Raw genomic sequence first — 21,126 nt, forward strand, 5'->3', positions numbered from 1 at the left:
TCGTGCCTTTTGAAAGCATTCTGGAAAGCTAAACTCTGTGCTCACAGAATGTGATTAGCATTTAAATATGCATACCAGAAAAGAGTGAAATGAGCCAGTGCAGGCTGCAGCTTAGCTGCAAGCTTCTCTCCTCCAAAGGATGGTTGTCATTTAGACATGCAAGCTCAGTTTTCAAGGGAGCCTCTAAATCCAGATTTCGATGTAAAATCTTTGTATTTTTCAAGGTTCCAAATTAAAAAAAAAAAAAAAGTACTGACTGGGCAAAACAAAACGTGTCTTCTTTTGGTCTCTGCTCAATTCAGCATCCACTTGCAATAGTGAAGAAGTTCCCCTCCCCCAAGCCCTGAAGACCAAATGTATTTTATATTCCGGTCAACAGGCCTTTGTTCCTGCAGCTACCTCTGCCTCAGCATCACTTCTGTCTCTGTAAAGGTTCAGCTGAGCTTGCTTTGGTAGTAGGGGCTGTTGCTTTTGTTTGCTGGCTTTTCCCACCCCTAAGGCACTTACCATGTAAAGGCACATCTTTGACCCTTTGAGAACCACAATGCAGACCACTGGGGAAGGAATTCTGGGGAAGAAAAAACCAAGTTAACTATAGAGTACCTTCTCTGAAAAGGTAGATGCTGTTTTTCAGTGACTTCCACTTATACCCCCATGTCCAGGGGCACAGTAGTTGCATTCCAAGAAGTTCGTAGGTGAATAACTCCTTTTAAAGAATGCTGTTAGCCTACCCATGGGTCCCTAATTCTGATAATTTTCTCTCCATTCATTTTTTTATCTCAACGTCATTGCTCTGTTGTCCCTTCCCCATCAAAGCTCCCTCCTGATATCGCCTCTTCTTTTCCCAAGCAGAGGTAGTCTCCTCAATCCCAGTGTCTTTAGCTCGCTTAGCTCTGAGCACCCCTACTATGGAACTCTGAAATCCAAAATGCTCTAAAGTCAGAAACTTTGAGCATCCACATGATGGAAAATTCCACAACTGACCTCGTGTAAAGGACTGCACACAAAATACAGGCACACTAGAAAAATTGTATGTGGGCTGCAGAGATGGTTACTGCATACTCACAAGGGTCTCAGTTTGAATTCTCCAAGCCCATACAAAGCTGGGCACAGTAGTGTCCATCTCTAATTCCAGCACTCCTATGTTGAGATGGGAGACAGAATTAAAAGAATCCCCAGAAACTCATGGCCTAGATAGCGTGGCACACACAGCAGTAAACAGAGATGCGGTCTCTAATAAACTAGAAGCAAGGACCACATCTGAGACTGTCCTCTCTCTCACCGCCACACAGCACACATAAGCCATGGCACACATGCACTAGCACATATACACACCCATACACCATATACACATACACACGTACAGATAATAATAAAAATGAAAAATAATAACAAAATAAAATGTATAAGACTGCATAAAATTACCCTAACATGGGAGATATGAAACATAGTCAATTTCATGCTTAAACATTGCTCCCATTCAAAGATCTCTCATTATGAACAAATATTCCGAAGTTAAGAAATATTCAAAATTTGAGGCATTTCTTGTCCCAATCATTTTTAGACAAAGGATACTCAACCTATGTAGCTCTCTTAGGGACCATGTCACAAGATCCCTTGTATTATAAATGTCTGGCTCCTTTCTCTAAATTGCAAGCTCTTTGCCTATGGGGAGTATATGTTACACTTTTGTATATCCCTGTAACGTGTAGTCTCACGTAACAGGCACTTGATACTTGTTTAAAAATGAATGCTGTTGAAGGCAGGCTTAGGGGATCTCCCTGTGAGTACAGAGTTGAACCTTTATGGCACTGAGTGAACCTCAAGTCTGTGCGCTTGTCCCTACACTAGCTGAAGGTAAGAGCACCCAAGCCTGCCCTCTTCCCAGCCTGCTTCCCTAAAGACCTCTTCTTGTCCCCTCACGCTACCTTCATGTGTTGTTCTGAGAGTGCCGTCTCCTGCCCTGTGCAACCCAGGGCTACAAGCTGTTAACTGGTCAAGACTGGCAAATGGACAAGAAAGAGCCAGGCACAGTGTCCAAAGCTTATAGCCCCAACATCTGGGAGGCTGAGGCAGGAGGATCAGGCTTTTCAGATCAAACTTTCAGACCTGCCTGGGCTATAAAGCAAGTTCAAAGCTAGTCCGGGCAATTTAGTGAGGCCCTGTTTCAGCCAAACAAGAAAAGATGACAGGAAAAAAAAAATCTCCACACTGTTTTCATTTGCACTCTTCTTGCATCCCAACCTCCCACCACTTCACACGGGCCCGGGGGCACTTGACCTATCACAGCACCGTCCAATTGGTAGTCCTTAGGTGACTGTTTTTCAGGAAGTGTAAGGATGTATATGAATCTGTGCTTGTCCTGGCTGAAGCTTTTGTCAGGGCTAGAGGCATGAGGATTTATTTGTCACAGGAGATAAAGACAGCAAAAAGCCTGCTGTGGATTAAGGAACTGTAATGACAACATACTACCATTTGCTGCTCAGATAATATACACAAGGCAGATTCTTAACTCATTTAATCCTCTTTGTCGACCTCCAGAGTAAGGACTATCAGGATTCTCATTTCACAGGTGGGAAACCGCTTGCCCAGGAGTCACACAGCTAGTATATGTTAGAGCAGGCTCTCTCCTTCCTCAGGCCTTTCCTTTATCCACTAAGAAGTACAGGGCTCTTTCCTAGATGCTAGGTAATTAGCTAATTTAGACTTTTGTTCCCTTGCCTCTACTGAGAGGCGGGGAGCTGGACCTTGAGGACTGGCAGCTGGAAATTTCAGTGCACAAACAGTTGAGAAAAAGAACAATGTGAAAAGGCCCAGAAACTGACAGGCAGAAGGCTCACTCCACTTGAGCTGCTCTAGAACAGTGAGCACGTGGCTTCTGAACAACAGAAATGGATTTCTCCCAGTACTGGAGGCTGGGAAGTTCAAAGTCAAGGCAAAGTTGACATCCAGGGAGTGCCCACTTCTCATTCTTAGATGACAATGTCATGCTGTGCCTTTCCGTGGTGGAAGAAGCAGGGCAACTGCTGGCGTGGCTTTTGGACACTAACCTCATTCCCCAGGGCTCTGGCTTCGTGGTCTTATTACCTTCCAAAGGCTTCACCTCCTGAAACATTACATGGGGATCAGGATTTCAACACAGAAATCGGAAGGAAACACAAATATTTGGAATGTAATAAACCTGGTTTGGGCCAGAAGCTAGTTACCTAAAATAAAATGGGAAAACTATTCTTATGAAAACTGTACTATTCTGGACCTCAGTAGCAGCAGCCTGGCCCTGGAAGCCCCATTGGCAACATTAGCAAGCATAGGAAGGAACAGAGCACAGGCACAGACCATTAGGCAGCCACAGGCTGATCAAAGGACTGAGAAGGAAGTCCTGAGAGCCCTGGAGGGAGCAGGAGCAAGACCCCAAGAAAGGTAAGGAAATTGCTCTCCTGGCCACTAACAGAGGATGCTAATGGAGTTTAATGGTTCTGCCCATTTGAGTGTCTCTTGGATGGCACAGCATCTATTCTTAGTGAGGAGACCACTGAAATGTCCTGAAGTACAGTGTTGAGTGCTGAGTGCTGAGCTCTCAGGGTGGTGAGGGAGACTGTGACCCTTACCTTTGTTGCAGCTCACTGATGTCTGGCCCCTTTGAGGACTCACTACTGCCCAAGCGAGCGCCGCTGCCTTGGAAGTTAGAAGCAACGGTGATGTCAGGTGGATATCTGAGCATTCATTAGGGCAAGATGGACTTGTTTTTTGAGCATTGTTTTTTAAAGTGAAGGGAAAAGAAAACCTGCCCACCCCCCACCCTTGTGTGCTCAAAAAGTATACAGCGCCCTAAACACTTTGGGGATAGCAGTTCTTGCTGAGGGAAACAAGACTGTCCCTAGAGGCCAGGCAAGGAGGGAACAGGAGGGCCAAGGGAACTGAACTCTGCCCTTTTCTCCTGACCTGAGCTGCCTTGTTCCTTTGGAGCAATAAAAATCGGGGAGTCTAAACAGCCACTTTGTGCTAAGCTCTGTCTAAATACTAAGAGCAGCTAAGATAAGACCTTTGTCCACCTCCAGCCCCCAAAAGAGCAAGTGAAGATGAAGGAAAGGGAAGAAAGGCCCCAGGAAACACCAGCTGTCAAACATAAAGGCTCAGCAGCCACCTGGGAAGCCTCTGCTGTCTGAAGGATGTGAAAATGGAGTTGTCCGGAGGATATGGAAAATGGAGTTGACTGACCCCCCCCCCTTGCTCCTTTGCCGCAGTTTTGGAGATGAAGCACCTACTTTCACCAGTTTTCCCACCCTACAGCTGCCAGTTACTTATGCTCATGGCCGTGTCCCCCTTGAGCCTTTGATTAACAGATTAGCTCACAGGGGGGATGACATGGTCCCAGTGTGGCCCTTAATCCTGTGTGTGGACAGGAATCGGCCACAGGACCTCTGAGCCTCATCCTCCTCATAGTCCACACAGCATCAGGCAGAGAACTGTGCCTTCTTCACGTACCTGTGCAAAGACTGAAGGGCGTTATTGAACACAGGCACATTGCAAATGCTGTTCTCAATGTGCTTGGAGCACCTATTCAGCATTCATGCAGTGGTCAGAGGACAACCTACAGGAGTCAGTTCTCTCCTTCCACCATGTAGGCTCCAGGCTGCCCGGCTTCACATTATATGCCCTAACTGGCTGGACCATCTCACCAGGCCAAAATGTAAAACTAAGATAACAGGGGTCAGGGATACAGCTCAGTTGAAAAGTGCTTGCCTGACATGCACAAGGCCCTGATTTCCATCCCCAGAAAGACAGACATGTACTGAGAAGCCACCCAAGCTCCAGTCCTGCATATAACTGCATGTCCTCATCCTCCTGGAAATTGTCATCTTCCAAATTTGTTTTCTTCATGTACATTCTCCCTTCCAGTCAAGATGTTGCTGTCGAAGTTTGCTCTTAGAAAATTTAGCCATAGCTGCTGGTTGGGAGTGGGGGAGCTCCTCTGGCTCAAGGCCCTGGGCCTCTGCACAGTCTACTCATGCTTCCTCACAAGCTGCTTACCTGCATCTCAAATGCGTTCTCTTGGAGGCTCAGCTATGCTCTGGGCTTCCCCACCCCAAGCCCTCAGTGGCCACACTGGCATTGACTGTTCCTCTCCTCTCTTCACAAGCACAAAACTAATCTGCTGTGTTTGCTCACCTTTCCTGAAATGATGGCAGGCTTTCAGAGCAGCTTGTCATTCCTCAGGCCTGATGCTGAAATGTAAGACATTTACACTGGCAGAATCAAGGTGAGCTCAAAGGCACACCACTGCAGAGCCGCTGCCCATGCCCACTGTGTGAATCCATCTACTGTAGAGCATTCCCAGCTACAGCACAACTATATGGAGCCTGGCTACACCAAAACTGATGTGAGCCATGTGGTTCACAAGACAGAAAGATCCATTTACTGCAATATTATTAATGGCTTGTTATTGCTGCTGTTGTTTAATTATTGATTCTAATTTCATTTATGTAACGATAATAAAATGGTCTGACAAAAAGCAACTCAGAAGAACAGGGATATTATTCAGCTTACAATTCCAGATTACAGTCTGTTATTGTGAGGAAGCTAAGGCAGGAACTTAAAGCATCATATCTACAGTCAAGAGCATAGAGAATAAACCCAACAGCACTTCCTTCCTTCCTTCCTTCTTTTCTTCCTGCTTTCTTTCCTCCCTTCCTTCCATTTGAGTTCAGCCAGCTTTCTTTACCTCTATGCAGGTCAGGGTCCAGCCTAGGGAATAGTGCTGCCCAGTCTTCCTACATCAATCAACAATCAGGACAGTCCCCTGCAGACGTGCCCACAGGCCAATGTAAGCCAGATAATTCCTCATTCAGACTCTCTTCCCAGGTGACTCTAGGTTCTATCAAAATGACAGTTAAAACTAACCAGCACAGTGGCTATTTGCCAAAGGACTCAAGCTTCTTACCGTAACTGCCTTCCACATACATGCTTCAGATGGTTTGGGAATTGCACAGCTTTGCATTCACATTGAATCCTACACATCTCCAGAAAATCAAGGTCATTTCCAAGTGACAAATTGAAAAGTTCTGAGCTCCTGTTTGCTACACTGACAAACCATCTTTTTCCTACTTATTTTTCCCTTCTCTTCCCTGACCCACTGATCTTGAACTCCTAGCCTCAAGTGATTCTCCTGCCCATACCCCCCACGTATCTGGGACTATACCTTTGTCTTGCTCTCTTAAAACTCCTACAATGAAACATTCTCTTTTCAGCAAGTAATACATGCACACAAAATCCAAACGGTGGCATAAACACACATTTGAAAACCCAGTCTCCTCACCCTTTGTGCCCTCCCCACCCAGCTCTCTCCCAGAGACAACACCACAGTTCTCACTTTCTTCCCTGTATCTTTCCAAAGATGGCTTATGCAAAGGTCTACATAAATGTGAAGACTTGTGATCTTTCTGGTTTTAGGTAGTCAGCAATGTACTGTGCAGTCTTCTACACCTGTGGTTCTCAACCTGTGGGTTGCAAACCCTTGGGAGTCGAACAACTCTTTCACAGGGGTTACATATCAGATATCCTGCATATTAGATACTTACATTATGATTCATAACAGTAGCAGAATTACTGTTATGAAGTAGCAATGAAAATAATTTTATGGTTGAGGGTCACCACAGCATGAGGAGCTGTGTTAAAGGGTTGCAGCATTAGGAAGGCTGAGAACCACTGTTCTACACCCTTTCTTTTTCACTAAAAATATGTCTTGAGGGTAACACCCTATCCATCCAGATAGAGTAGCCACATATTCTTAATTATGACATAGTAGTCTATAGCATGTCTTATTTCCTACTGGTGAACATCCAGGCTTTTCTCCAGTCTTTTGCTGTTACTAACACTGCAGTAGCAAACATCCTTGTAACATATATTGTTTCATATATATGCATATATAACTGCAGAATAAATTCCTTAGGTAGTAGTATTTTAACCAAATGTTAGATAATGGGCTGGGTGTATATATAGACATTTTGTAGAGTCCTTGTTTGACATGTACAAAGCCCTAGGTTTCAACCCAGCACTGAATAAACTATATATGGTGGTACATACCTGTAATCCCAGCACTCAGGAAGTGGAGGCAGGAGAATCAGAAGTTCAAAGTCATGCTCAACTATATAGTGAGTTCAAGACCAGCTTAGGTTACATGGACCCTGTCATCAAAAAACATGCTAGTATATGTGGTCATTTGAAAGAAAATGGCCCCCATAGGGTCTTAGTGGCACTATTAGGAGGTATGGCCTTGTCGGAGTAGGTGTGGCTTTGTTGGAGGAAATGTGTCACTGGCTTTCAGGTCTCAAGCTCAAGCCAGGCCTAGTGTGGCTCACTGTCACTCTTCTGCCTGTGGATACAAATGTAGAGCTCTCAGCTCCTTCTCTAGCACCATGTCTGCCTGCATGCCACTATGCTTCCTGCCTTGATGATAATGGACTAAACCTCTGAACTGTAAACCAGCCCCAATTAAACGTTTTCCTTTATAAGAGTTGCCACGGTCAGCCTCCTTGTGCTTACCACAGAGTGTGTTCTTACACTGACTGTATAGAAAGAGGAGGCAGAATGAACCTACCCCATGTACACCTCAGCCTAGGCCATTGTGCCTGGTTTGTATTGTGAATGGGGAGACATGGGGGAAAAAAAGAGTTGCCAAGGTCATGGTGTCACTTCTCATCAATAAAGCCCTAACTAAGATATGTATATATGTGATATGCCTATATACATATATGTATATATATGAGTTGTATCTTTGTAAATATTATTTAACTATTTCAATATTCATGGAAAGAATATTTAGCAAATGCTACCTCTTCTAAAGGGCCTGGGAAGTTTAGAAACTTTCAAATGTTTAACATTAAAGTGTTTGTTTTTTCCTTTTTTTCAATATACAGTAAGCACCTACAGTGTGAAAGAAATGTTAGTAGGCTTTTGGAAAAGACCCATGTCAACACAGATGTGGTCACTGATCCTGTGGTATTTGCAGTCCCAGCAGGATAGGGGGTAGGAAGAGAGTACAAGGAAGAAATAATTATACACAACAGATCATTGCAAATTCTTATCAAATGCCATGAAGAGCATGGTGACCAAGAAGTGTTTGATAAGCTTTAGTCTAGGTATCTGAGAAGATTTCCCTGAGAAAATGCCATTTCTTCTGATTGTTTCGACAAGCGTGGCCAGACAGAGAATATGGCAGATTTCAAGTCCTAGAGGTAGGAAGGCACGTGGAGTTGGGCCAGCGACAAGGATTACATAAGCTGGAAAGGGTCTTCAAGGTCATTCCATTTCAGTTTCCTTAGTACACGTGAGGAAACCAAGGTCCCAAGAAGTCAATGACTTAGTCAAGGTTACACTGAGAGTTGCAGAGCCGGGCCTAGTTCTCCTGAGTTCTTTCAGGTGGTGGTATACTGCAGGATCCAGCGTGCTCCTCCTGAGGGCTAGGATCTGAAGCAGGCGGCTGCATTTTACTAGCCTAGAGAGTTGCCTGGGTTTGTGTAGAAGAAACCTTGAGTTCAGGCCCTTGTGACTAGCCATCTACTGTGGTTCTGTTTCTCTTTGCTAGGAAGATCCAATTTAAGAACCCAGCAATCTAGCATTCCAGTCTAGCAGGTTGGCTTGGTCTTCAGCATACTTGTCTGTTCTCCAAGTTTAGATAATTGTAATAATGATGATCGCCTTAATGATGGCGATTAGTTATTCAGTGCTTGCTCTGTATCAAGTAGAGTTCTAAGCACTTTGCATGTGCTAAATTATTTAATATAAACAACAATCCTATAAGGTACATGTTATTATTACTCCATTTTACAGGGGAAAGGGGGCCTCAGACAGATCAAGGCATTTGCTGAAGGTTACAGGCTAGTGAGTTATCGCAAGCTGTCTAGCTCCAATGCTTAGAGAATGGCATGAAAGTAGCAAGCCCTGTGGGCAGGCACAGTAAGGATGTAGATGAGGGACAGCAAAGCTGAATGAAATCAGGATGGGGCTATTTACTGAAACACAAACGGGGCTTAGTACATGCAAGGTCCTGAATTCAATCCCCAGCAGCACAAGAAAAAAAAATACCAACCTAAGACCACATCAAGGACAAAGACACCTTATGGTTCTATTCAGCACAGTCCCTCAGCTCATTAATGCCTCTGGTCACTTGCTGGCTCCTTTATGTCCTGTTTGGCTTCATGTTCCTCATCCCCATGTTCCCCCTGCCCCTTCCTCCCTCCCTCCCTCTTCCCCCACTCTGTGAGTTTGTCTGTCTGTGCATGTCATATGTCTGCACATGTGTGTGGAGGCCAGAGGTCAGTGTTGGGTGCTATTCTTCAGAAGCCATCCACCTTGTTTTTCTGAGAGAGTCTCTCACTGGGACCTTGCACTAGGCAAGTAGCTATGATGGCTGAGTACTGAGCCGCAGGGATCACCTTGTCTCTGCCTCACCAGCACTGGGAGAGCAGGCACCGTCATGCCCATCTTTTCCCATGGGTGCTGGGGGTTGAAACCAGACCTTGTATAACAGGCATCTTACTGACTGGACTTATCTCCAGCCCTTTTTCATTCTTTCCTTTGAGACAGGTCTCACATATCCCAGGCTGGTTTTGAACTTGATATTAGCTGAGGATGACCTTGGAGTTTTGATGCTGCTGCCGTCACCGCCCCAGTGCTAGAATTACAGTGATGGATCACCATGCCCAGTCCGTGCGGTGCTGCAGATGGAGCCCAGGGCTTTGTTAGAGTGCTAACAAGCGCTCTACCAAGAGGGCTGCAACTCCAGGCCCCTTGCTTTTCATTCTTGTGGCTTTTTTGCTCCCGTTCTGAAATCCATGCCACTTGTCCCTCAGCTTATCGTCAACCCCACAAACTCCCTCTGATTCGTACTGCTGAAGATGAATGCATGGAAGGGAAGCTGGGGGCCACGAAAAGTTCATGGCCTCAGATCTGCACCACTCCTCAGTCTGCAGAGCTAGTCTTCAGGGTGTCCTTGGCACGTCCTTCATAACGATTTTTTCAAACCTTACCAAACTCCTCACTGCACACCCATCACCTCCTCCCTGAGTAGTTAACCTGGCTTGCTCTGTCATGGGAAACGAGAGTGATAAACAGACTCAACCCTTTGCTTCTTGGCCCACTCTCTGATTCCCAAATGAAAACAGTCCAACTAGCTTGTTTTGGTGCAGAGTTCTAGGAGCCTTGGATGGATGTATAGGTTTGGGTGACTGCCTCCACAATCAAGACATAGAACTGTTCTGTCAATCCCCAAATTCTCGTGCACTCCCTTTGCAGTCAAGGCCTCCAGGACCACCCGTAAGATGATAACACTTCATGTGTTCTCCATCCCTGTAATGTTATCTTCTGAGAATAGCTCACTCAGTATAGTTCCTCTGGAATTTATTCATGCCGTTGTATTCAGCAATAGCTTATTATTTCTATTTTAAGATTATATTTAATTATACATATGTGTGTCTGTCTGTGTGTGGCTATGTACACATGAGTGTGGATGCCTACAGAAATCAGAAGAGGGTACTGGATTTTCCTGGAACTGGAGTTACAGGCAGTTGTGAGCTACCCAACGTAGGTTCTGGGAATTGAATTTAGCCCACTGCAAGAGCAGCAGGTGCTCTTAACCACTGAGCTCTCTCTCCAGCCCCTAGCTTGTTTTTTCTCTTTTCTATAGATTTGTTTTCATTTAAACTATGTATATGGGGGGTGGGTATACACACCCGTGTGGGGGTGCCTGCCTCAGCCTCACAAGTACTGCGATTATAGAGACAAGAGAGTTACTTTCAGGGATTGAGCATTTTGATGATGACAGTTTTATCAGTAGTTCTGGGGTGGTTACGAAGTTCATGAGTGGCTGAAGGAAAGGTGACCAAAGGTGTAAAAGTGAGGACCCCTGAGGATGAGGGCCAGACTGAGACTGGCACAGACTGTCCTTTTTTGCATTCTCTTACTCTTTGAAAAGTTTAGACACATGTACAAGTATCTGGGTCATATGTACCCCTCACTCCCTTCTCCCAACTCCCCCTGGGCCATGCCCACAGTGTATCTCCCCTCTCCAGCTTAATATCTTCTTTCTCCTTTTCTTTCTAAAGTTACCTAAGATGATGGTGAAGCTGGGCTTAAACTGAACCACCAGGTGTCAGTCTCCAGTAACTGTCGAAGGGTGGCCAGGAGGTCCACAATGACAACGGGACAAGGATATGGAGTAGTTTGAGCCCCAGTTGAGCAATTGTGTCACAAGAGTCAAGCAGACAGCAATAAGCAACCAGAAGAATGCCACAAATACCCCTGTTCTCAATTCTGGACCATCTGTGTTGTGGGAAGATAAGCCCCTAAGTGGTGGTTTCTTAGGAGAGGTGTTCAAATCTTAGATGGTCTTATAATAAAAAAAAAAAAAAAAAAAAAAAAACTCTGAGCCAGCCCGGTGGTGGTGGTGGTGGTGGTGGTGGTGGTGGCGCACGCCTGTAATCCCAGCATTCGGGAGGCTGAACCAGGCAGATAGATATCTGTGAGTTCGAGGCCAGCCTGCTCTACAGAGCGAGATCCAGGACAGGCACCAAAACTACAGAGAGAAACTCTGTCTCAAAAAACCAAAAAAAAAAAAAAAACCCTCTGAGCCAGATATTAGGGTGAAAGCTGAAAGATCAGAGAAGCAGAGCAAGACACCTATTACCTCACCAACTCCATGAATCCTCAGACTCAAAGCCTGAGTCTACCCGAAAGGGTCTCAGCTGAACTGCTGCTTAGTTCCTGTCTCCTCACGCCTTATATACCTTTCTCCATCCTGCTGTCATTTCCTGGGATTAAAGGCGTGTGTGTTTTCCAGTACTGGGATTAAAGGTGTGTACCACCACTGCCTGGCTCTGTTTCCAGTGTGGCCTTGAACTCACAGACATCCACTCTGACTCCTTTGAGTGATAGGATTAAGGGTGTGTGCCACCACTGCCTGACCTCTATGTCTAATCTAGTGGCTTGTCCTTTGTTCCTCAGGCAAGCTTTATTGGGGTACACAATTTTATATCACCACAGAGAGGGATCCTTTAAAATAAGGAGTTGGGAGGGCACCAAAAAAGGTTAGTCCGGGGCTGGAGAGATCGCTCAGTAGTTAAGAGCACTTTCCTTTACCTTGCAGCTAACAAAAATCTATAACTCCAGTTCTAAGGGCATCTGATATCCTCACATGTACCTGGTACACAAATCTCCCATATAGGTAAAACAAAAAATAAATAAATCTCAAAAAAAGGTTAAAGGCATAGGAATATGTAACAGGTCCATTGGGCACAGGCTAGGATGGAATGTAAGTATAAAATTGAGTCTGTCCAAAATGCCTGCTTTCTTTTAAGCAAAATGCACCACAAATAAGTGAACAAGGAAGGCATCATGGTTCTATAGCAAATCAATATTTGTTCTAAATTAGGCATGGGGGTCACACCTGTAATCTCAGCATTCAAGAGGCTGAAACAGAAGTATGGCGAAGTCCCAGCCAATCTGGGCTACAGAAGAAATACCTCGTCTCAGCCGGGCGGTGGTGGTGCACGCTTTTGATCCCAGCCCTCGGAAGGCAGAGGCGGGTGGATCTCTGTGAGTTCGAGGCCAGCCTGGGCTACAGAGAGAGTTCCAGGAAAGGTGCCAAAGCTACACAGAGAAACCCTGTCTCGGAAAAAAGAAAAGAAAAGAAAGGAAGAAAGAAAAGGAAAGAAAAACCTTGTCTCAAAACAATGTTATTCTAGTTGGGCAGTGGTGGCTTTAATCCCAGCACTCGGGAGGCAGAGACAGGCAGATCTCAGTGAGTTCGAGGCCAGCCTGGTCTACAGACCTAGTTCCAGGACAGCCAGGGCTACACAGGGAAACTTTGTTTAAAAAAGGAAAAACAAACCAACCAACCTTTTTTTCATTCTAAGACCATAGAAGAACATGAACTCTGAAGTTACTATTTTTTGCTGACATCTTGGCCCAGAGCTTCCAGAGTCCCAACCTGAGAGCCTACTTACTTTGTGTAGGACATCAGTTCCGACGTAAATCACTTCCTCATACATTCTGTTTCCTGCCAGGCTCAAAGTCCGTATCTCCCCCACTGTGGAGGAGTGGATGTCCATTTCTCAGGGGCAGTGGACTGCTTCCGGCAGATAGTGAAGACCCAAGGGGTGCCAGGGCTCTGGAGCGGACTGACAGCTAACTTACTAAAGGTGAGAAGGGTGGCCATCTCCTGCCTCTCTCCGTCTTCCAGTCACTTCCCTTCCTTATCACCCCAGTACAATTTGCATGAAAACACCCCATCCACCACTAATGGACACTGCCCATCAACCCTGATTAATGCAATAGTGGAGAATCCAACACCCCATCCTAGAAGAACTGAGCATTTAGTCCCAACTAGAATTTTCTAACAGTGGGACATATGAACCCCTAAGGAGAATACAGCCCCCTTCTAAAATCGTCTGCCAAAATACAAATATAGTACATGATTGAATCATACTTCCATAGACTTCCATCACCAGAATTAAGAACAAGAACTCTGAACTAACCATGTGAATACATGGATATTCACACGTAAACATCCAGTCAACACCAGCATATAGAAATGAGCAGTGGCAGCCAGGCCGTGGTGGCGCACTTGGGAGGCAGAGCCAGGTGAATCTCTGTGAGTTCAAGGCCAGCCTGGGCTACAGGAAAGGTACCAAGACTACACAGAGAAACCCTGTCTCGAAAAACCAAAAAAGAAAGAAAGAAAAGAAAAGAAAAAAAGAAAGAAATGAGCAGTGGCAGATCAACTCTATGTGTATTAATGTAGAACCAGTGCTTGCCAAGGGCATGCCCTTCAGTGGCTCTGACATCCTTCTTCCCCTCCCACACTGGACCAGTTTTCCTTCTGTCTATATTCTTTGATCCCAAAAAGAATTACCATGTAGTACTGCCCAGAGCTATTATCTTAGTTTACCCTGGTGCAACTCCACTGCATTAGCACATTTTCTTAATAATTTGATACATGGCTCCAAAGTGTTGAGTTCAGTTCAGGGTAACTTCCCTGATCTGTTCATTAAATTGGCTAAAGGGGAAAGATTAAACAGGGAGTGTTACTCCATATACTTCCTAGTGCACACCAATAAAAAAAAATAAAAATTAGCCAGGCAGTGGTGGCACACACCTTTAATCCCAGCACTCAGGAGGCAGAGGCAGGTGGATCTCTGTGAGTTCAAGGCCTGGTCTACAGAGTGAGTTCCAGGACAGCCATAGCTACACAGGAAAACCCTGTCTCCAAAAAACCAAAAAAATTAAATTAAATTAAATTAAAATTATTTTTTTAATTTATAAAAGTTATTTAACATGTAAGCTGGAGAGATAGTTCAGTGATTAAGAGTGTTTGCTGCTCTTCCAGAGAACCTGAGTTCAGTTCCCCACACCCATGTTGAGAAGCTCACAACCACACATAACTCCATTTCCTAGGGATTTAATACCCTCTTATGGCTCCCATGGGTGCCCACACACATACACACACACACACACACACACACACACACACACACAAATAAATAAATAAATAAATAAATAAATAAATAAATAAATAAATAAATAAAAGTAAATCTTTTTTTGTTTGTTTGTTTGTTTACCCAAGTTTTATTTGAGAAAAGAACTGCTAACACAGATACTTTTTCAAACAAGGATGAAAGTTTGACGAAGTAATTTTTTAAATTATGGAATTGTTTCAAAAACATGTGTAGAATTCTGATGCTCTGTTGGGGATTTGAATGAGGAATGCCACATATAGGTTCCTGTGTTTGAGTACCAGTTGTTGGTCCTGTTTGGGAAGATTACAGAACCTTTAGGAGGTAGGGGCTTGCTGGAGGAGGTACATTACAGGGGCGGGGGGGGGGGGGGGGGGGGGCGGGGCTTGAGGTTTTATAACCCGGTCCAATTTTCTGCTGTTTTTCTGCTTCCGGAGTATGGACACAATAGCTGGCTTTCTCTTCCTGCCACCGTGGCCCCACCCACGCCTTCCTGCCACGGTAGGCTATATCCCCTCTAGAACTATAAGCCAAAAGCTCTTTCAATCCTAAATTACTGTTGTCAGGTTATTTTGTCACAGTAACAGAAAAGTAACTAAGACATGCTTCGGTGATAAAGTGTTTACTTTTTGGTGCTTTTATTTGTAAAGAAGTAAATCTCTTTTTTAAAAAAAAGAATGTAATGCCATTTTCATTTTCTGTTTAACAGGTAGTTCCATATTTTGGAGTTATGTTTAGTATGTTTGAGTTCTGTAAGAGAATTTTTCTTTATCAAAATGGTTACATCCTGTCCCCAGTGACCTACAAATTGACCCCAGGGGTGGACCAAAGTTTGAAGCCCCAGGAGTTACGGGAATTAAAGAAGTTCTTCAAACCCAGAAAACTGGAATCTAAAAAGCCAACTCTGTAAAGCTGACTGGAAGAAGGCTGGTAGAAGACATGCGCAATCACAGATGACTATGGCCTGCCTCTTACCTGTGCACGTCAGGAGGAACAATACATCACCTGGGAACCCCGAATCTTCCCTGTGAATACCTGTGCCTTGAAAAGCTTTTCTGACACTGCTCTGTCACAATGGCACTCCACCAGACTACAAGGAAGCCTAGTAGCAATCAGATGCACAGTATACCCCAGGAGAAACCTCGGGAAGGAACATTGCCGCAACACTTCAGAGCACCTTGTAGCTGAGGTAGCAGGGCAGAGAGCATGTCACGAGCCCAGCATGGAAGTGCAGGTAGAGTAGGGCAAGTTTTTCTCACATTGACCTGTGGCTTCACCACACAGACTTCTTAAACTCATACCTTTGCTGAGAGCACCAACCACCATGTCAGTTAGGCCTTATCAAAAACCCCAAATGAAAACTTTTAGATTTTTTTTTTCTAAATAATCTTGCTACAAAATCCAGGCTGCTCTCAGAGTCATGGTCTTCCTGCCTAGACTCCCAGCCAGCTGAGATTATAAGTGTGTACTGCAATGCTCATCCTCAGAACCTTCATTCTTCATTGAAAAATCAGGCACCTGGAGCCCGTGGTGGTGGTGCATGCCTTTAATCCCTGCACTCCGGAGGCAGAGGCAGGTGGATCTCTGTGAGTTTGAGGCCAGCCTGGGCTACCGAGTGAGTTCCAGGAAAGGCTCCAAAGCTACATAGAAAAACCCTGTCTCAAAAAAGAAAGAAAGAAAAAGAAAAATCAGGCACAAGAAGCTTAGAAACTTCTACTTCAAGAAGGCAGTTTTCCATATAACTTTTTTGTTTTGTTTTGTTTTGTTTTTTTGAGACAGGGTTTCTCTGTGTAGACTTGGCTGTCCTGGAACTCACTCTGTAGAGCAGGCTGGCCTTGAACTCACAGAGATCCGCCTGGCTGTGCCTCCTGAGTGCTGGGGTTAAAGGCGTGTGTTACCACCGTCCCATGACTTCTTAATGATGCACTGAAATTCCTGACTCAAGTCATGCACAGTTCCATCGGCCTTAATTATCTGCCTTTTTAACTTGCTTTGTAAGCCTACCTTGAAAATAAATTATTCAATCATCTTCCACTATTCCCACAAGATGTCCTAGTTGCCTAGAAAGGATAAATAGAACATATGATACACATACTCCCCCGCAAATGGCATGAAATTAAAATCCTTTAGGCTAATAACCCATTGGAGAGGTTTTTGTTTGGTTGGTTGGTTTTGTTTTAATGTACTCAAATGGGGATTCCGTGTAAAATTTATACAAATATACTTCTCTAATACTACCATTGTATGCATTTTAAAATGCATTAATATGTAACAAGATGTGGTGGTGCCCATCTGCAATCACAGCCCTTGGGAGGCTAAGGCAAGAAGACCATGAGTTCAAGGCCATCCTTAGTTACATAAGTAAGTTCAAGTTCCTCATATACATATTGAAATCTTATCTCAGAAAACAATAGGTAAATAAATAAATATATTTCTGAAATGAATTCACATATATTTTCTGTTCCTTTCCTCTACCATATACATGAAAGTTTTCAGAGTGTTGAAAGTATTTTTTTTTTATTAAACTTATTTTCTAAAGGAAAAAAAATGGGGCTGGAGAGTTGGCTCAGCAGTTTAGAGCACTTGTTGCTTTGCAGAGGATCTGGGTTCAATTCCCTGCACCTACCTGCATGGTGGCCCAAAACCATCCATAACTCCAGTCCCTGGGATCTAATACCCTCTTCTGAACTCAAGAAGCACCAGACATGCACCTGGTGCACATACATACATGCAGAAAAACACCCTCATACATAAAATAAATAAATCTAAATTTTTTTCCTTAAATTTTTTAAAAGAGAGAAAACTGTCATTTATTCCTAATCAAAGTTATAAAACTATGGTTAAGTTCTCAGACCATAGTCTGGTTTACATATACAAAATAACTCATTTTTCCAACTCCTGTAGCAGACTATTTTATAGAGAGTAGTGTTGACGTGTAGCCTGATGTGTTAGTGTCTGTGGGGAGGCAAATACTGCATCCAGTCAACACTCCATGTTTGTCCATTGTGGTTTTCTTTGAAGCAACAAAACAAAATTTCAGAAAATGCTGAATTCTATGAGTGTAGTTTTTGACAAAAGTTGAAATCTAACCTCAGATTATTTATATCTTAGTACTCTGTGCATTCTTCCACAAATACAAGAGAGATGCCACTTGGCACAGAGGTATTTTCTTAGCTGCAGGGTTTGTTGTTGTTTTGATTTGGTTTTTTGAAGAGTTACTTTTAGTTATTTGTGTTGGGTACACGTATGTGAGTGCAGGCACCTATGGAGGCCAGAGGCATCAGATCCCTTGGATCTAGAGTTACAGGTGGTTATATGGTACTGACCATGGTTGTTGGAAACTTCTTCTATAGATCAGTATGTGCTCTTACTAATTAAGCCATCTCTCTAGCCTCACTGAGTTGCAATTTTTTTTCAATAAAATCAAGAATGTGTCTCATTTTCCTGAAGTTTCAGAACAACTCCTTAAAATTCTAATTCTGTTCCTAATATGAACTTAGAGCTATTTTTATTTCCTTAGAGGTGGGACAAGATGTTCTGCCTTCCTGACTTCTGGTTACCAGTGTGCACCACACAGGACTAAGAACTTCAGAAGAGGGGGCTGGAGAGATGGCTCAGTGGTTAAGAACACTGAGTGTTCTTCTAGAGGACCTGGGTTCAGTTCCCAGTGCCCATGTGCAGCTCACAGGTGTCTGTAATTCCAAGAGCTGAAGTCTACCTTCATGAAGTGCCTATCAACCTGTGGTAATTCCACACAGAATTCTCTGATCATCCTTTTATGATGAGGAAAATTAGGTTGCTCTTCCTTTACTCAAAGCACTTTCCCAATTAAATGGCTCTCATTCACTCAGCCATTTCTCATATGATATAATGATATCATTTCACTTTCACTTTCATGATGGCTGTGTTTGAATCTATCTTGGTTTCTTTTTCTTCCTTCCTTCCTTCCTTCCTTTCTTTCTTTCTTTCTTTCTTTCTTTCTTTCTTTCTTTCTTTCTTTCTTTCTTTGTTTTTTGTTTTTTTGAGACAGGGTTTCTCTGTGTAGCCCTGACTGTCCTGGAACTCACTCTGTGCTGGCCTCGAACTCATAGAGATCCACCTGTCTCTGCCTCCTGAGTGCTAGAATTAAAGGTGTGTGCCACTGTAGTCAGAAATTTTCTCTGGTCCTGCCCGGCCCCACAGTCTGCATTCCTCCAGTCCTGCTTGAACCCATGGTCCCTTAGCCGCTTATAAAATAATCATTCAGAGGCTTAATATTAATTATCAACTGTATGGTCTATGGCAGACTTCTTGCTAGCTGTCTCTTATAACTTAACCCATTTCTATTAATCTATAAATTGCCACATGGTTGTGGCTTACTGGTACTTTCACATCTTGCTTCTCCTGGTGGTGGCTGGCATGCCCCCAAACTCTGCCTTTCTCTTTCCCGTCTCTCTCCTTGGATTTCCTGCCTGCCTCTAAGCTGCCTTGCCATAGGCCAAAGCAGCTTATTTACTAACCAGTGGGAACAACATATATTCACAGCATACAGAAAGGCATGCCCCAGCACGCCACCACCAGCCAGCTGTCCTAGTTTCTTAATTTCCTCTTAAATGTGGCACCCAGAACTGAGCCTAACACTACAGGTTGGCCAGCAAAGACAAAATGGAACTGAAAGTTTCCCTGATCTTATGTTCTATACCATATTAGTCCAACTCAAGCAAGAATCATCAGCACTTTTGGCACTGGTAATTCCCAATTAACCAAGATCTCCCAGTTATCTCTCTCTCTCTCTCTCTCTCTCTCTCTCTCTCTCTCTCTCTCTCTCACACACACACACACACACACACACACACACACTTTATTTGTGTGTGTTGGTGCTTTGCCTACATGTATGTATGTGCACCACATGTGTGCCTAGTGCTTGAAAAGGGTGTTGGATCCCCTGGGACTGGAGTTTCGGGTGGTTGTGAGCCACCGTGTGGGTGCTAGGAACCAAAGCTGGGTCCTCTGCAAGAGCAGCAAATGCTCTTAAGTACTTGTAACCGCTGAGCCATCAGTGAATCAAGCACTCCCAGTCCTCTCTTGCACACATGCCACCATTAAATCCTACCTCTGCACCCTTAAATGCCTTGCTCTAAATAGAATGTTAGAACCCTTTACTGTGCTCCTTCCCATTTCACAAGCCTGGGCCTATTCTGAACTTTGCCTTTTGTGAGTCAACTCCCAGAAGTCTATGGTATGTTGCTCTTTGTCCTGGGAAGACTAGGTGTCCTTCTGTTACCTTTACATGTATTTTGGAAAAAAGCAAAACAAAACAACTGTGCTCATCAGAAAATAACCTATGTGGACATTGTAGTTTACCAGGTGTCTTTCCCTTTTTAATTTCTCATCAGAACTTTTCAAAATTGTACAAATCTGAATTTTCTCTTTGGACTCCTCTCCCTCATGAATTGTCTTTCTCTTTGGTGTCTGACCAGGATATCACATTATCTTTTCTCTAAATTCTACCTTAAGCATAGACACAGACACATATTTATGCACACACTTTACCTAGCCTATGTGAGCCTGCTGTTTGCTTAGGAGAGACTGATGGCGCAGTCACACCCTTCCAGACTCTTGCCACTCACACTCACTAACCAGATCTTTTTTATCCATTGTCTGTATTAAGTCCAGCCTGGTGACATACCTCATTGCTTCTCATTAGTGTGAGAACTCCTAATTATCAGGGAAAGGGCCAAGAATTTAGCAGACATGGACTGTGAAAAGGTGCTTGCCACAAGCCAGATGATCTGACTTGAATTGCTGGGATGTACATGGTATGGTGAAGAGAAGAGCCTCTGGCAAGCTGTCCTCTGATGTCTACACACACATACATCATAGCACACACATGCCCACACATATACGATGAGTAAATATATGTAATTAAATTCTGAAAAGAACTTATCAGATATGTTGCTATCTAAATAATGAAATTATAATGGATAGTCTTTGTCTATTGTCATAATGTCTTGCCTCTGACAGCTAGCTATATGCAGTACTCTTCATTTTATCTTGCTGAGCAATGTCTTATGTATGTCCACAACTACATATTCGTATCTCCCTTTCATTCTTTGGTTCTATTTTTGTGATGGTTTTTAGAGGTGGAGGGTCTCCCATGCTGGCCTGAAATTTACTATTTCCCAAAAGCTAGCCTGAAACTGCAATCTTCCTGCCTCAGCCTTCTGAATGCTGAGACTACGTGGTATGCCACCACACCCGGGGGTGAAATTCTTAGTAACATTTTTCAAGAATTAATTTTAGCTGGATTCAGTGGTTTATGCCTTTAATCCCAGTACTCAGAAGACAGAGTCGGTTGGATCTCTCTGAGTTCAAGGCCACCCTGATCTACATAGTGAGGACCCCTTTTAAAAAAGAGAGCTTGTTTTATTTATGATTTTGAGTGTGTGTGTGTGTGTGTGTGTGTGTGTGTGTGCGCGCGCGCGCGCGCGCAGCATGTGTGAGAGTGAATACAGGCACACCCGTGCAATGGTGCACGTGTAAAGGTCAGAGGATTACTCACTGGAGTCTGTTCTCTCCATCACTGCACCGTCTTGCTTACCCTCCTCTAGTTACTTTTGAGACAGTGTTTCACTGT

At 43.9% G+C, this 21,126-nt stretch overlaps 1 protein-coding gene and 2 non-coding genes across 3 annotated transcripts in view; all 3 read left to right on the forward strand.

The window, feature by feature from the left end:
• Positions 1 to 17,890, forward strand: part of Slc25a43 (solute carrier family 25 member 43) — a 36,733-nt gene extending 18,843 nt beyond the window's left edge. Inside the window, exons 4-5 of the mRNA XM_059250854.1 lie at positions 13,062 to 13,196; positions 15,220 to 17,890. Of these exons, the coding sequence (XP_059106837.1) occupies positions 13,062 to 13,196; positions 15,220 to 15,420 (336 nt within the window). The 3' untranslated portion in view covers positions 15,421 to 17,890. The remainder of the gene's footprint in view (positions 1 to 13,061; positions 13,197 to 15,219) is intronic.
• LOC131900300 (small nucleolar RNA SNORA51) lies at positions 7,526 to 7,658 on the forward strand. Its single transcript, XR_009376201.1, has one exon. It is a non-coding gene; the product is annotated as a small nucleolar RNA SNORA51 (small nucleolar RNA).
• LOC131900294 (small nucleolar RNA SNORA36 family) lies at positions 13,998 to 14,108 on the forward strand. Its single transcript, XR_009376196.1, has one exon. It is a non-coding gene; the product is annotated as a small nucleolar RNA SNORA36 family (small nucleolar RNA).
• Positions 17,891 to 21,126: the final 3,236 nt, after the last annotated feature.

The sequence above is a fragment of the Peromyscus eremicus genome, chromosome X (genome assembly GCF_949786415.1).
Source record: "Peromyscus eremicus chromosome X, PerEre_H2_v1, whole genome shotgun sequence".
In the NCBI taxonomy this organism is placed as follows: Eukaryota; Metazoa; Chordata; class Mammalia; order Rodentia; family Cricetidae; genus Peromyscus; species Peromyscus eremicus.